A 14,057-nucleotide genomic window follows, 5' to 3' on the forward strand; every position below is an offset into this window, starting at 1 on the left:
TGATGTGGAGTAGATCAGGGTATGTGGCATATACGCTGTAAAGCAGATCAGTGAATGTTCTGTACATGATGTACAGTAGATCAGATCAGGGTATTGCTGTACATGTTTTAATGTAAATCAGGGTAATACTGTACAGTAGATCAAAGTAGGTGCTGCATGTGATGTAGAGTAGATCAGGGTATGTGATGTATATGCTCTACAGTAAATCAGAGTAAGTGCTGTCCATGCTTTAGTTGACCTGCTGTGTGTGATGTACAGTAGATCAGATATTTGATGTAGATTTTGGTAGCAGTATACAGAGTAGTTTTGCTAGGTCCACTATCATCATCATAACTATTGCATGGCACATCAGAGTATGTGCTGAATATTATAGAATGGTATATTCACTAGTTCTATTGTCATCATCATATCTGTTGCATGGCACATCAGAGTATGTGCTGAATATTATAGAGTGGTACATTCACTAGTTCTATTGTCATCATCATATCTGTTGCATGGTACATCAGAGTATGTGCTGAATATTATAGAGTGGTACATTCACTAGTTCTACTGTCATCATCATATCTGTTGCATGGTACATCAGAGTATGTGCTGAATATTATAGAGTGGTACATTCACTAGTTCTATTGTCATCATCATATCTGTTGCATGGTACATCAGAGTATGTGCTGAATATTATAGAGTGGTACATTCACTAGTTCTATTGTCATCATCATATCTGTTGCATGGTACATCAGAGTATGTGCTGAATATTATAGAATGGTATATTCACTAGTTCTATTGTCATCATCATATCTGTTGCATGGCACATCAGAGTATGTGCTGAATATTATAGAGTGGTACATTCACTAGTTCTATTGTCATCATCATATCTGTTGCATGGTACATCAGAGTATGTGCTGAATATTATAGAGTGGTACATTCACTAGTTCTATTGTCATCATCATATATGTTGCATGGTACATCAGAGTATGTGCTGAATATTATAGAGTGGTACATTCACTAGTTCTATTGTCATCATCATATCTGTTGCATGGCACATCAGAGTATGTGCTGAATATTATAGAGTGGTACATTCACTAGTTCTATTGTCATCATCATATCTGTAATTATAGAAGATGACCCCACACTACTACATTTTATATGTAACACAAAATATTTAATAGCCTTGTGTACTAGTAATCTTATTTTAAATCAGCATGCACAGCTCACCTCTGTGTGCAACAATATAATGCACACAATTCACCTCCATTATGGGACATTAGCATGCACAGCTCACCTCCATTATGGGACATTAGCATGCACAGCTCACCTCTGTTATTATTACAATAGAATGCACAACTCACCTCCATTATGGGATAATTGATCTATCACCTCCATTATGGGACATTAGCATGCACAACTCACCTCCATTATGAGACAATAGCATGCACAACTCACCTCCATTATGGGATAATTGATCTATCACCTCCATTATGGGACATTAGCATGCACAACTCACCTCTGTTATTATTACAATAGCATGCACAACTCACCTCCATTATGGGATAATTGATCTATCACCTCCATTATGGGACATTAGCATGCACAACTCACCTCTGTTATTATTACAATAGCATGCACAACTCACCTCCATTATGGGATAATTGATCTGTCACCTCCATTATGGGACATTAGCATGCACAACTCACCTCCATTATGGGATAATTGATCTGTCACCTCCATTATGGGACATTAGCATGCACAACTCACCTCCATTATGGGATAATTGATCTATCACCTCCATTATGGGACATTAGCATGCACAACTCACCTCCACTGTGCAGCAACAGCATGCACAACTCACCTGCATTATGGGATAATTGATCTATCTCCTCCATTATGGGACATTAGCATGCACAACTCACCTCCATTATGGGATAATTGATCTATCTGAATGAAATAATAATTTTACATTCCTGCAATCAGAAGACTTAAACATGGAGGAAATATCTTTTGAATAATTTCTCATCAGATTTCTTTTGCTCAAAAATCCAAGACTTGCACGACATATGATAGCATAAAGTTAGCAGGAAAAATATTTAATTTCAACATTTTTCAGCACTATGCAATGTTTTTCTGCTCTTTTCAGAGCTTTGATTAGGGGTGTAAAAATTCACCAATCTTCTAATACATCAATAATTTTGCTGTCTTGATTCATCAATAATTTTGCTGTTTTCACACACACGTTGATATTAAAGGTGAAAAATCTTTTCAGAATTGTATATATATATATATATACACACACACACACACATACATAGATACATATATACATACACAGTGGAACCCTGCTATAACATGATAATTGGGGTCCCAAAAATTGGATTGCATTAACAGCAGGGTCGCGTTAATGTAGGGTTTTTCAGTAGTTTACTTTTTTCAGAGAACAACTCATATACGTGTATTAATGTCTAATGTATATCATGAATAGGGTATCAACACCTTTTACTATCATGTCGTCATGGCATGCAATTCATCCATAATGCATGTAATTCCATTGGAAACTTGCATACCAATTTAAAATATTCAATAATTTTGTCACAGATGGTTGTGTCTGAATTCAACATCTAATATATAGCATAAACAGAGCATTAACACTGTTTACTTACTGTTTGATACAGTACTGTGATGGCATGCAGTTAATCCATAATACATGTAATGATAAATCCATTGCAAAAATTGCACACATATTTAAACTATTGAGTAATTTTGTCACAGATCATTATGGATCTGAATTCAATGGGAAAAATTAACAGCAAAATTAGGTTGTATTTGTAATATGCACTAATACATTTTATAGGCATATTGTTTTGCCCTACTTTTGATATTATTCATGTGCTCTAACAATGTCAGTTTTATTATCCTAATTGTGAATAAGGCAATCCCAACAATTATTGGCACTATAAACATCTCTTCAGCAAAATATATAGCACCCCCACACACACACACACACACTCCAACAACTTCGATCAAAACTGACCCAGTGGTTTTGATGATGGAAAAATATTTCACTTTTGCTTGCAAAGAAAATCAAGCAACTGCAATTCTATATACTAAATCTTGGTCTCAGGGCTGAACAAATATTGTGCCCAAAAGCCAGGGGCTACCAAAAATTTAGGTCTCTGGTACTTTATACTGAAAATATGCTGCCTTGCTGACTACTAATTATTTAATGACTTGTTCTTAATTTGTTCCAAGACTTGAGTGTAGACAAATATTTAAAATAGAAGAATAATTATTAGTGACTCATAACAAGGTATAATGGAAGCCCTAGAGTTAATAGTTTGATATTTAAGTACCTTAAATGGGCTACCAAATTTAATTGGACTAATAGGTTCAGGTTTCTTGTAGCCCTCTGAGCATCAGTACCATATGACTATTTTATTTCACACCCTAAATCTCCACCAATCTACCGCCTGCATATTGCCTTTAATACAAATTCCAATGGACCATTGACCAATCCAATACTAAGCTATGTGTGAATCATTGCATAATCACACAATGAGTGCTTTCATATGTATCATGGTTCACTGATTATTTTACATGTTGGCCATTTTCATTTTATTATAACACGTACTAATTTTGCAATAATTTCACTGTCTTTGTTGCCACTATCAAATTAAAATTTCCCTTTGATGGAATGGTAATTTTTCAAAATATAAAAAAAAAATCATTTTTATACTGTGCTGACGAGTTCACATGGATTTCTTGGCTCGGGTAATTTTCTAATTAATGCTGGCAAATGGGAAGATCGATGAAAATGAAATTGTTCACCTACCTAACGAGGCATATCCAAGTGTGAGAGCTGATTCCACCTGAATGATCTCATCTTTCGAATGGACCATCAGAGCTATCAGGAATTTGATTCCTCGTGAATGAGATATCATATTCTGGTTCTTGGGGTGGGGAATGTAACCCACCCCAACACACATGTGCCGAAGAGTCCTTATGATGCTCTGTACAATGTATTCCTTGTCTGATCGCAGGTGACGTACAAGAGGGTGGATACCATTGGCATTAGCAATTTCAGTTTGATAAGATAACGGTCCCTGAGCAAGGACACCAAGGCCTTCAGATCCAATATAGTGAAGATCTTCTGACATGCTATTAACAAACTCAATCAAAAGTCCCACTTTCATCTTCTCAGCCATGTTGCGTTGCTCGTCTGAGTCCTCCCCAGCAAGTGCCCATAATGCCATGGCTGATTTGATTTGGAGCTGCCCCTGAGCTTTCTCCAGCAGATGGATCAGTAAATCCTGAGCACGAACTTCCAGTATTGCCTGCTGAGTCTGTGCATTTTTATCCGCTAACAAATGAATTGCCTCCACAGAACTTATCTGTAGGTCCTTATTTTTTGTGGCCATCAACTTCTTCACATGTGGTGTGACACCATGTTCAACAAAACTTAACTGATTGCTGGCATCATTTCTGGAAATTTTTCCGACGGCTTTATTGAGGGAGTATAAGAGAGCCTTGTCCTTCTGATGGGCCTCATAGAGATTCACCAGGCCAGGAATAAGACCGTGTGTTGACCCAATTACATTCTGGTGTTTACTGGAGGCCTCGGCAATATTACCAAGGCAATCTACAACCTCAACGAGGACTTCTGGCCCCATGTTGGCCTTCATGACATTGAGCAAACTTGGGATAATGTTGTTCTGTACCTCCTGGTCTGCATAGTCACTAACAGTGGCCAGTTCCTTGAGGATCTGTGCAGCCAGCTGTACAGTGTCACTGACAAGGGACTTGAGAAGCCGAATAAAGGCCTGGATCCCTCCAGAACTCAAGATCTGTTCTTTAACCTCTGAACGTTCAATTATGTTGAGCAATGTATGAAATGCTGGAACCTTGGCATCATCAGCAATGTTACCTTTAGCAACCTTAACTATGACTGGTACACCACCGCTGTTATAGACTGCCTCCCAGTTAGGGTTGATTTCACCCTCCGCTTTATATTGTGTCAAGGTCTGTAAACATTTCCCAGCACTAACTGCCTCCTCCTCACTATCGGAGGACAAAAATCGCAGCAGGTTTTTCCACACGGGTAGCCTGTCATCATTTAGATCAATAAAGTATTCAAGCAGATGGATGGATTGACGTATGGCACACAGTTCAACTGCTCCATGGTTCTGAGTGTTGATCACATCAATTTTAGCTCCAAGTTTCAGCAGACATTTGATTGAATCAAGATTGCCACTAGAAACTGCAATCAAAAATGGCGTGGAATGAAGTTCATCTTTTGTTTCTAGCTCCAGGGAATCCTTATCTGCATGGACAAATCGTTCAATGGATTTGGGGAATCCTTTGTTGGCAGCATGATGAATGTGGGCCCACCCAATGTGGTCAAAGGGCTCAGTTTCGGTTCCTTCCATAATGTTTGGCCCTTAGGTTATCTTGCTCTAATACTGTAACTGGCCCATGGGAGATATTACTTCTGTCTTGATTATCTCAGTAAATGATGTGCAGCAGCGTTTTCTGCAAAGGTCAAATAAAAAGTCTTAACAATGATCTTATTAAAAGTACCTATATATTATCTTATAAGTAACTTCCATACTGTAATTGTTATGCTTACAATAATCTGTAAAAGTATGTACTCAAACTTGTAAAATGCTGACTTTACTTTGTTCTTGATGTAATGTAATAGTGTTTCATCTGTCTATAGTAATAGTGTTTTATCTGTCTATTGTAAGTGTTTTATCTGTCTATTGTAATACAGTGTTTTATCTGTCTGTCGTGATAATGTTTTATCTGTCTATTGTAATAGTGTCTTATCTGTCTATTGTAATACAGTGTTTTATCTTTCTATTGTAATATATTGTTTTATCTGTCTATTGTAATAGTGTTTCATCTGTTTATTGTAATAGTGTTTCATCTGTCTATTGTAATAGTGTCTCATCTGTCTATTGTAATAGTGTTTCATCTGTCTATTGTAATAGTGTCTCATCTGTCTTATGTAATAGTGTTTCATCTGTCTGTAGTAATAGTGTTTTATATGTCTGTTGTAATAGTGTTTTGTCTGCCTATTGTAATACAGTGTTTTATCTGTCTATTGCGATGTTTTATCTGTCCACTGTAATAGAGTCTTATCTGTCTATTGTAATACAGTGTTTTATCCATCTATTGTAATACATTGTTTTATCTGTCTATTGTAATACAGCATTTTATTGGTCTATTGTAATACAGTGTTTTATCTGAAAAACCAATCAATTAGATCTGATACTTGAAGCAGGCCAAGTATAGTATACATGCTAGAAGATAAACCAAAATTACAAAGATGCAGAAAGTTGTATGATTCTTAAGCTTCATTCTAATTACAAAATGTCAAAGTTTTCAGACTTTGAGCTTGAACCTTAGTTTCTTGTTTTAAAAAAAGGCTTCAAGAATACAAATCCTGCGCTGTACTACATACATATAGTTTTCACTCTATAGAATACAATTTAAGCCTGTACATTCCCTAGAGTTGTACTAATAGTTTTCATTTATAGAATGCAAAGCCTGTACAGAGCCTGTACGTTCCCTATATTGGAACACAACGCCTGTACATTCCCTAGAGTAGTATTTACAGTTTTCACTGTATAGAATAAAAAGCCTGTATGCTCTATACAGTAGTAGTAACAGGTTTCACTGTATAGAATAAAAAGCCTGTACGCTCCCTACAATAGTATTTACAGTTTTCACTGTATAGAATAAAAAGCCTGCATGCTCCCTACAGTAGTATTAACAGTTTTCACTGTATAGTATAAAAAGCCTGTACGCTCCCTACAGTGGTATGAACAGTTTTCACTGTATAGAATTAAAAGCCTGTATGCTCCCTACAGTAGTATTAACATTTTTCACTGTATAGAATAAAAAGCCTGTATACTCCCTACAGTAGTATTAACAGTTTTCACTGTATAGAATACAAAGCCTGTAGGTTCCCTAGAGTTGTACTAACAATTTTCACTGTACAGGATCTAGTGTTACATGGTATGAGAATTTTGCATATCATTAAAATGATTAACTACCAATTAAATCACCTCTTAAACTACAGGAATATATTCATATAGCAGTCTGACTGGTCTAGCTGACAGTCAACTTATGAACATTTTACTTTTTACAGCTAGTTCTAACATTTATCTGCCTATTTTACAGTACTAACATTCTTTTCACATTACTGTTCTGATCTACTCTAAATCTGAACCAGCTAATGTATTCAAAAGATTTATCTACTTCATATGAGAGAACTGATATCAACAGCGAATGATGCCAGTCATGCCTCTACTTCAAAAGATGTTTTGAGGTTTAATGCCATATTTTAGCACATGATAGGCTATACATGGTGGCCAGCATAACTGGTGGAGGGAGAACCCTGGCAAACCCTAGTAAGAACCACCAATCCAAGGGAAGCTACTGGCTCAAAAGATAATGAGATAACTGATATCAATACCAGAATGGTGCCACATTTATCCACTGAGTTGACATGGTATCAAAAGCAGAATTATGTCACAATTATCTGTTTCAAAAGATAATTAGATGACTGGTCTCTGATGCCAGAATGATGTCATATTTATCTTTTCAGCTTATATTGACCAACACAGACTCAAATCTGCTGTTAAAGCTTGAGCATTGGTGATAACAATGAATTGCAGACCCCAGCTACCAGCATCTTAAAAATGCAAGAAAACTGCATGGGATTACCATTAACATACAGCAGACCAACTTCCATTCTCATGCAAACATCAGCAATTTTGACATCTATCCTTGTATTGAAAATGTATGGAAAAAGCTATTTTTGATTGATAAAATTTGAATCTTGTGTCACCAAGAGTTCTTTCATTTCAAAATTCTTGGTAGCAAACATTTTCAACCATATGATTCACCAAACCATTAAAGTATGTAACAGGTAGCAGATTAACAAATACTTGTTACTGTATATTTTGAACCCTCCAGTATAATTTAAAGTGATACTGGTATCAATGCTGTGTGAACACCTGCATGGATGTGACTTATCAGCCAAAGGTTGCATATTTTGACTGTCAGGCATTGACTTTTGCACTATTTCAACTTTGATTGTATTGAAAAATACACTACAGCTTTCTTAAATGTCTAATAAACATATTTCTCAGCCGAAATTGTTTCTGCATACAACAAAAACAATCAAGCACACAATTACTAATCAGATGCCCTTCAAAACTCTATTATGTTCTCCACAGATAGGGAAAATGTAATACAGCTGGCTTCATCCTCATTTTATACACAGTCTTGTCTTTATTTGAATATTACACATCCCTATACAGCATATATGTATCTGTACAGTCAGGAAGAAGATAACACGGCAGATAGAGTTAATCCTTTTTTATACCCAGCTCTGTCTTTATGAGAATATTCTACACCTCTTTCAGCAGCATACACATACATGCACCTCTGACATTTGAATAGAAGCAGTGTTTATTATTACTCACAGGTCAACATCCCCACCCCAGTGGTTTCCAGATTTCCTTATTGGTTTTCTTTATATACAGATTTTATTCCTTAAAGTTACATAGCAGCTTACAATAGAAAATTTTAAAAAGAAAGAGAATATTTTAACACAAAGAACAGTGAAAGTCTTGTCAAAATCCGTTGAACACTTTTCAAGTATTCTAAACAAACAAAAAAAATTATTTCTCAAGGGAGGTAACTTCTCTCAAAGTCATTAATATTCCTGAGTTCTAATTACATGATACTGGATATTACAATATATTAAATATTTCATAAGAGATCGAAATCTTCATTGCTGCCAGTTAAAGAAAGTCTTATGAGAATTTTGAAGTAAAAGTAAAATTTTATGTAGAATGGTAATACATATATGCATACATATTTGAATAGTTTTAATAACATTAAATAATACAAAATTAAATGATTTATATAAAATTTAAAATTAATTAGATTTTTAACTTTAAATTAAATATTGTTTTTATATGTCATTAGAGACTTTTAAAGAACTACTTAAGCTATAGTTTTCTGAAGGGAAAAAATATCATGTTCACTTCAATAACCAATTTAAATTTCATAATTTAAAATAGAATTTTGAACTTTAAATTCTGCATGTATCTGAATCTTTTCGTGATTTTAAAATCATTTAATTACAATGAAACCTTGCACTGAAAATACAAGCGAACTATTTTTCTTTACTTAATCTTAAAATATGTTAAAAATTATTTCAAATTATGTGCTTTCCTCATTTGTTATGTTAGAAGAATCAAAATATAATTACTTTGCCACCCACCCCCACACTTGAAAAGTATTTAACAGCTTATAAGAAGAAAACTGTTTGATGTTGATCAAATTTTTTTTGTTTTAAATTAATTCATTCCTTTGTAACTTCTGTGTCATTTTACTTTAAGTAAAAGCAAGGGTTATTTGCAACATCTCTGTGATCAACCTGACAAAAAATTTCATTTTTGGCTGGCTGTTCAAGTGTTTGTTTTTTTATATTTAAATCCCACTTTCGAGCACAAAATAATATTTGAGTTTTTGCAAGTGTATAAAATGATAAATAATTCTAACCGTACACAAAAACCTTCAAGGACTTTTCTTGCTAATTTGGTATGCATGTTAGTCTTATGAAAAAATATCTGCCGATAAATCAACTCCCCTCCCTCACACCCGATATGCATTGATACTGATGGATATTTGTGGGTCTGTGGGTCTGTTCATTAAAATGTGCAATTCTGCTTCATACAAAACTTGTCTGGAACACACCAGCATACAGTTTAGACAATTCAAAGTGGCCACATGATATAGGATTGTGTTATTCCATGTCAATTTACAAGTCATCAAACATACAATTTCATCTAGAAATAAATTGGTACATATTGGCTAAAGGGCCCTTCAAACGAAAGTTGCTCAACAGATGAGATAAATACTAGTATGTGTCTAAAATAATCACATATTGCATAATGAAGAGGACTGTCTGCAAACAATTCCTCAAATTTATGAACAGCTGAATTCAGAGACACAAATCATCTATCAATATCAACATAGATGGGTGTATCTGACTAATTATTGCCATGTGATTTCTTTTCCTATGAATTATTATAAAACATATTAAATACTGAGAAATCTCATCATAATATAGGGTCTCTGCGATGCAAGAAAATGATCTATTATACCATAAGAAACAAAGGACAGAAGTAAAAAGTACACTTGTAATATATAAGATATATTATCAGTCAGTTTTATTTAAACTGATGCATTACTAAATGTCATCATGTGTTGTACATGAATTATTCACCTGAATAAAATAGTAAACAAATTATGATCTTAATTTAGCAGTATTCCACATGGTAAAACTCTCATTAATTACACAAGGCTCTGCATTATTTTGTGCTTTATCTTGTATATAGTGTATATTGTTTTATTAATTCACAATTCTTAAAATATTTTAAAACTAAAACTTTACAAATTGTCATCATATACTGTACATGGAATAAACGCCTGAAAAAGTATTAGTAATTTACGGAATTAGTAGTATTCCACCTAGTAACACTCACATAAATTAAAAGAGTTTCTGCACTATTTTGATCTTTATCAAGTCGTTATGTACCTGTATAGCTATATCAATTAAACTCGACCATAAGCTGTCCTTTTAAAAAAAAACTAAAAAAAAAAATCACGATTCTATTTACGTTATAAACGTAGACATACTTATAATGCACGCCAGTAATTTATGCCATGGGAACAAAGTTTTAATTACCACACGCTAATTAGACAGGATACAAACAATAAGACTATGTTATATATGTAAATTCATGATACATCATTCTATTTCAATGTACAGGAAATCATTATGATGGTGGGAAAGAAAGAAGAGTATGCTATTTTTGACATTCTCACCTGTTTCCGTTCCCATTTTCAATATGTTTAAACACAGTGAGTGTTAAGTTGTTCACAACACACAGCAGGTGCCCACCGCCATAGTGTCATGTCCTGGGACAATCGGTCGTTTTCACACACAATGTCAAAATGCTTCTGATTGGTTGCTAAGTACACACTGGCGACAGAGCTATAAACTAGGCCACCCGGGGACGACATTCCTGTACGAGTTATGTCCCCTATTGAGAGAGCGCGCGCGTGTGTATGTGTTTGTGTGAGAGAGAGAGAGAGAGAGAGAGAGAGAGAGAATGCTGTGAACTACAAAAGATATTGTATGTTGAAGAGATATATATATTCCTCCAACAGAGATATTCAAATATCGAGTCATGTGACCATCATATATATATATATATATATATATATATATATATATATATATATATATATATATATATATATATATATATATATATATATATATATATATATATATTACTTGTATTAATTGACAGGAATCGACCAATCTATCCATAACTTCCTTCTATTCTCTCTCTCACTCTCTCTCTCTCTCTCTCTCTCTCTCTCTCTCTCTCTCTCTCTCTCTCTCTCTCTCTCTCACACACGCACACACACACACACGAAAGTCAAATTATCATTATTTCCACAAAAGATATGTGATAATAAAAACAAGGTTGAGAATAAGATTGAAATTTTTACGTTCGAATATTTGATAATAGACTAAGACAACTCAGAAAGCTAAAACGAAATTTAATAATAAAAAATAACATGCATTAAGCATTTTTGGCTGAATGTAATATTTACATTTAATTACATAAATAAGGTATCAGATTTCGTTCCACCGTACAACAGATTAATTTATTTAACCACAAAGATAAGTGAATGAATACATTATGATTAAAATCATGCCGCAGTATAAGGAAATTATAATATGCACTCCAAATCAAAAGTCTCATAAAATAGCATTCATTTCATCGCAAGGTCAATGTTCAGTAGAAACTAATATACAATATCATGAAAGGTGAATCAAAACTGTATCAAACCGCACTATACAAACAAGTAGACATTTGTGATAAAAATATACGTTAATACAAATAATTCTGCATAGCTTTATATATATATATATATATATATATATATATATATATATATATATATATATATATATATATATATATATACAGCGAGAATTGTTTTGTTTCACGATTCGAGGTGGCTGCTGCTGATTTATCATAAACGTGTGTGTATTCAACAAGCCTGATAAATCAACCCCCCAAATCTGTGTCGATACTGATGGACGATATTCAGGTCTGATGTCAACTGTTCATTAAAATTTGCAATTTTGCTGCATGCAAAATCATTCTGGAACAAACCTGCGTACACTTTAGATGAAGTTTTTCTTTCTTAAATCAACCAAATTCTACACATAAAATTACATATCAAGCAAACGTGAAACTATCATTCTATAAAACGTAATAAGGGCGTACCAGCTTTATATTTTAGTAGAATTTATGTTTTTAAAGTACAATATAAAACTGTCAGTGGTCAAATAAACAATTTGCAAAAAAAGAATTTAAAGTATATTTGAAATATAGTAACAAAAACGTTGCTTCCGATGTCAGGCAAATATTGGTTTGTAGAGTTTAAAGTACGAAGAATTTTTTCCGAAAACATTGATCATAGTACATGAAAATGGCAGCAAATTCTTTTACAGCAACAAATCCATTATTATAATTCGAGTAATGATTACATAAAAAATTTGCGCGAGACCGGGTCGGACCATCTTGTTTAGGTTCTGATATGTCAACCCTGTAGATTGGGTTAACACATTGAAAACCTTGGCCTGCGAAGATGGGATCGGATTTTCATTTTAGGACTTTTGATTTTGCTACGAGATATAAATATTCTTATCGTACATCTACACATATTGGAACCACATGCTATAAAACCTCTTCCCATATAAATTACTTTTGATTAAATTTGTGTCAGTTGTTTTCTAGCAGAATATTCCATGGATATGTTAAAATTTTTCATGGTGAAACTTCTGTCCCAAAAAAATCAAAGCTGATTGTGTAGTTAGAAGGATTATTATGCCATCTTTAGAAACATTTCAAGAAGATGTTAAATGTTCTTTCCCCAGCATCGACTTTTGTGATTTGAATTATCCCTTATCTTTATATAAATCACATCAAATCTTGTAATCCTTTACGTTGCATGTGTTTCCAACTTGTTGAGATGTAATTTGAATCAACTTTAATTTGTGCAGTCGTCCATTTTTAAATTTCTTCCGTAACATCTTCGCATTACCTTGCTAAGCCATTTGTAGACTGTAGTCATCTGTCAAGTTTTTCGTGCACATGTTCCCGAGTATCAGTGATGGTTTGAAATACGGTCGTTTTCCATGATGTTGTTTCACATCAGGCATATCCTAATGCCTTTATCTTCTCCTGCAATTCTTTTCCACACTGTCACATTCTAGAATCCCGTTATATCTTGTTAAAAGAAAATAACAAAGATTTCACGTTCCTTCATGCTGCCAATTATGAATTGTTTTAAGTCGTCTTTGACAAGGAAACGTTTCTTTTAGACATCGTCTCCAAACGAGAGGTTGAGTTTTAGTTCATGCATTTACTGACAATATTTTCATCTGGTTATCAACTGTTGGAAGATTAATAGAATCCTTCACTACAACGTACTTTAAATCGTTCATTATTTTGGTCTTCATGGTATCTACAATTTGGATATTTCGTCTTGTTTGTTGTATAGAGGTAAAGTAAGGTCTTCACATGGAATGACCTTAATATCTTCTCTTTTAAAGTCTTCCAGTCTGTAAACAACTTGATGACCTAAATAATTTGCTTGCTTTTAAATGTTTCCTCTGTACAGTTGGGTAAGTAGGTCCTTGCAAAGATGGTATTGTATTTTGAAATTATAATTGTTTCACTTAGTTTAAATTTAGGTATTCCAAATGTATCCAGTAACCAAATTGGCCTTAGTTGTTATTATTTTACATTTTTTTTTGCCTGCTTCAATTGGAGTCTTGTCTATTGATCCGTGTTTAGTGGAACTGTTATTGTATTCCATCGTTAGAATTGTTAAAATGTTAATTCATTTTCTTGTTTATCTTGATTTAACCCCTTCTGCATTCTACTATTAAGGAT

General features: G+C 33.9%; 1 protein-coding gene across 1 annotated transcript in view; it reads right to left on the minus strand.

The window, feature by feature from the left end:
* Positions 1–11,015, minus strand: part of LOC149782698 (ankyrin and armadillo repeat-containing protein-like) — a 55,413-nt gene extending 44,398 nt beyond the window's left edge. Inside the window, exons 1-2 of the mRNA XM_089934191.1 lie at positions 10,900–11,015; positions 3,821–5,517 (exon numbers count right to left, since the gene is read on the minus strand). Coding sequence (XP_089790317.1) covers positions 3,821–5,414 — 1,594 coding nt within the window. The 5' untranslated portion in view covers positions 5,415–5,517; positions 10,900–11,015. The remainder of the gene's footprint in view (positions 1–3,820; positions 5,518–10,899) is intronic.
* Positions 11,016–14,057: the final 3,042 nt, after the last annotated feature.

Source organism: Sinohyriopsis cumingii, chromosome 15 (assembly GCF_028554795.1).
Source record: "Sinohyriopsis cumingii isolate HCF-2022 chromosome 15, ASM2855479v2, whole genome shotgun sequence".
In the NCBI taxonomy this organism is placed as follows: Eukaryota; Metazoa; Mollusca; class Bivalvia; order Unionida; family Unionidae; genus Sinohyriopsis; species Sinohyriopsis cumingii.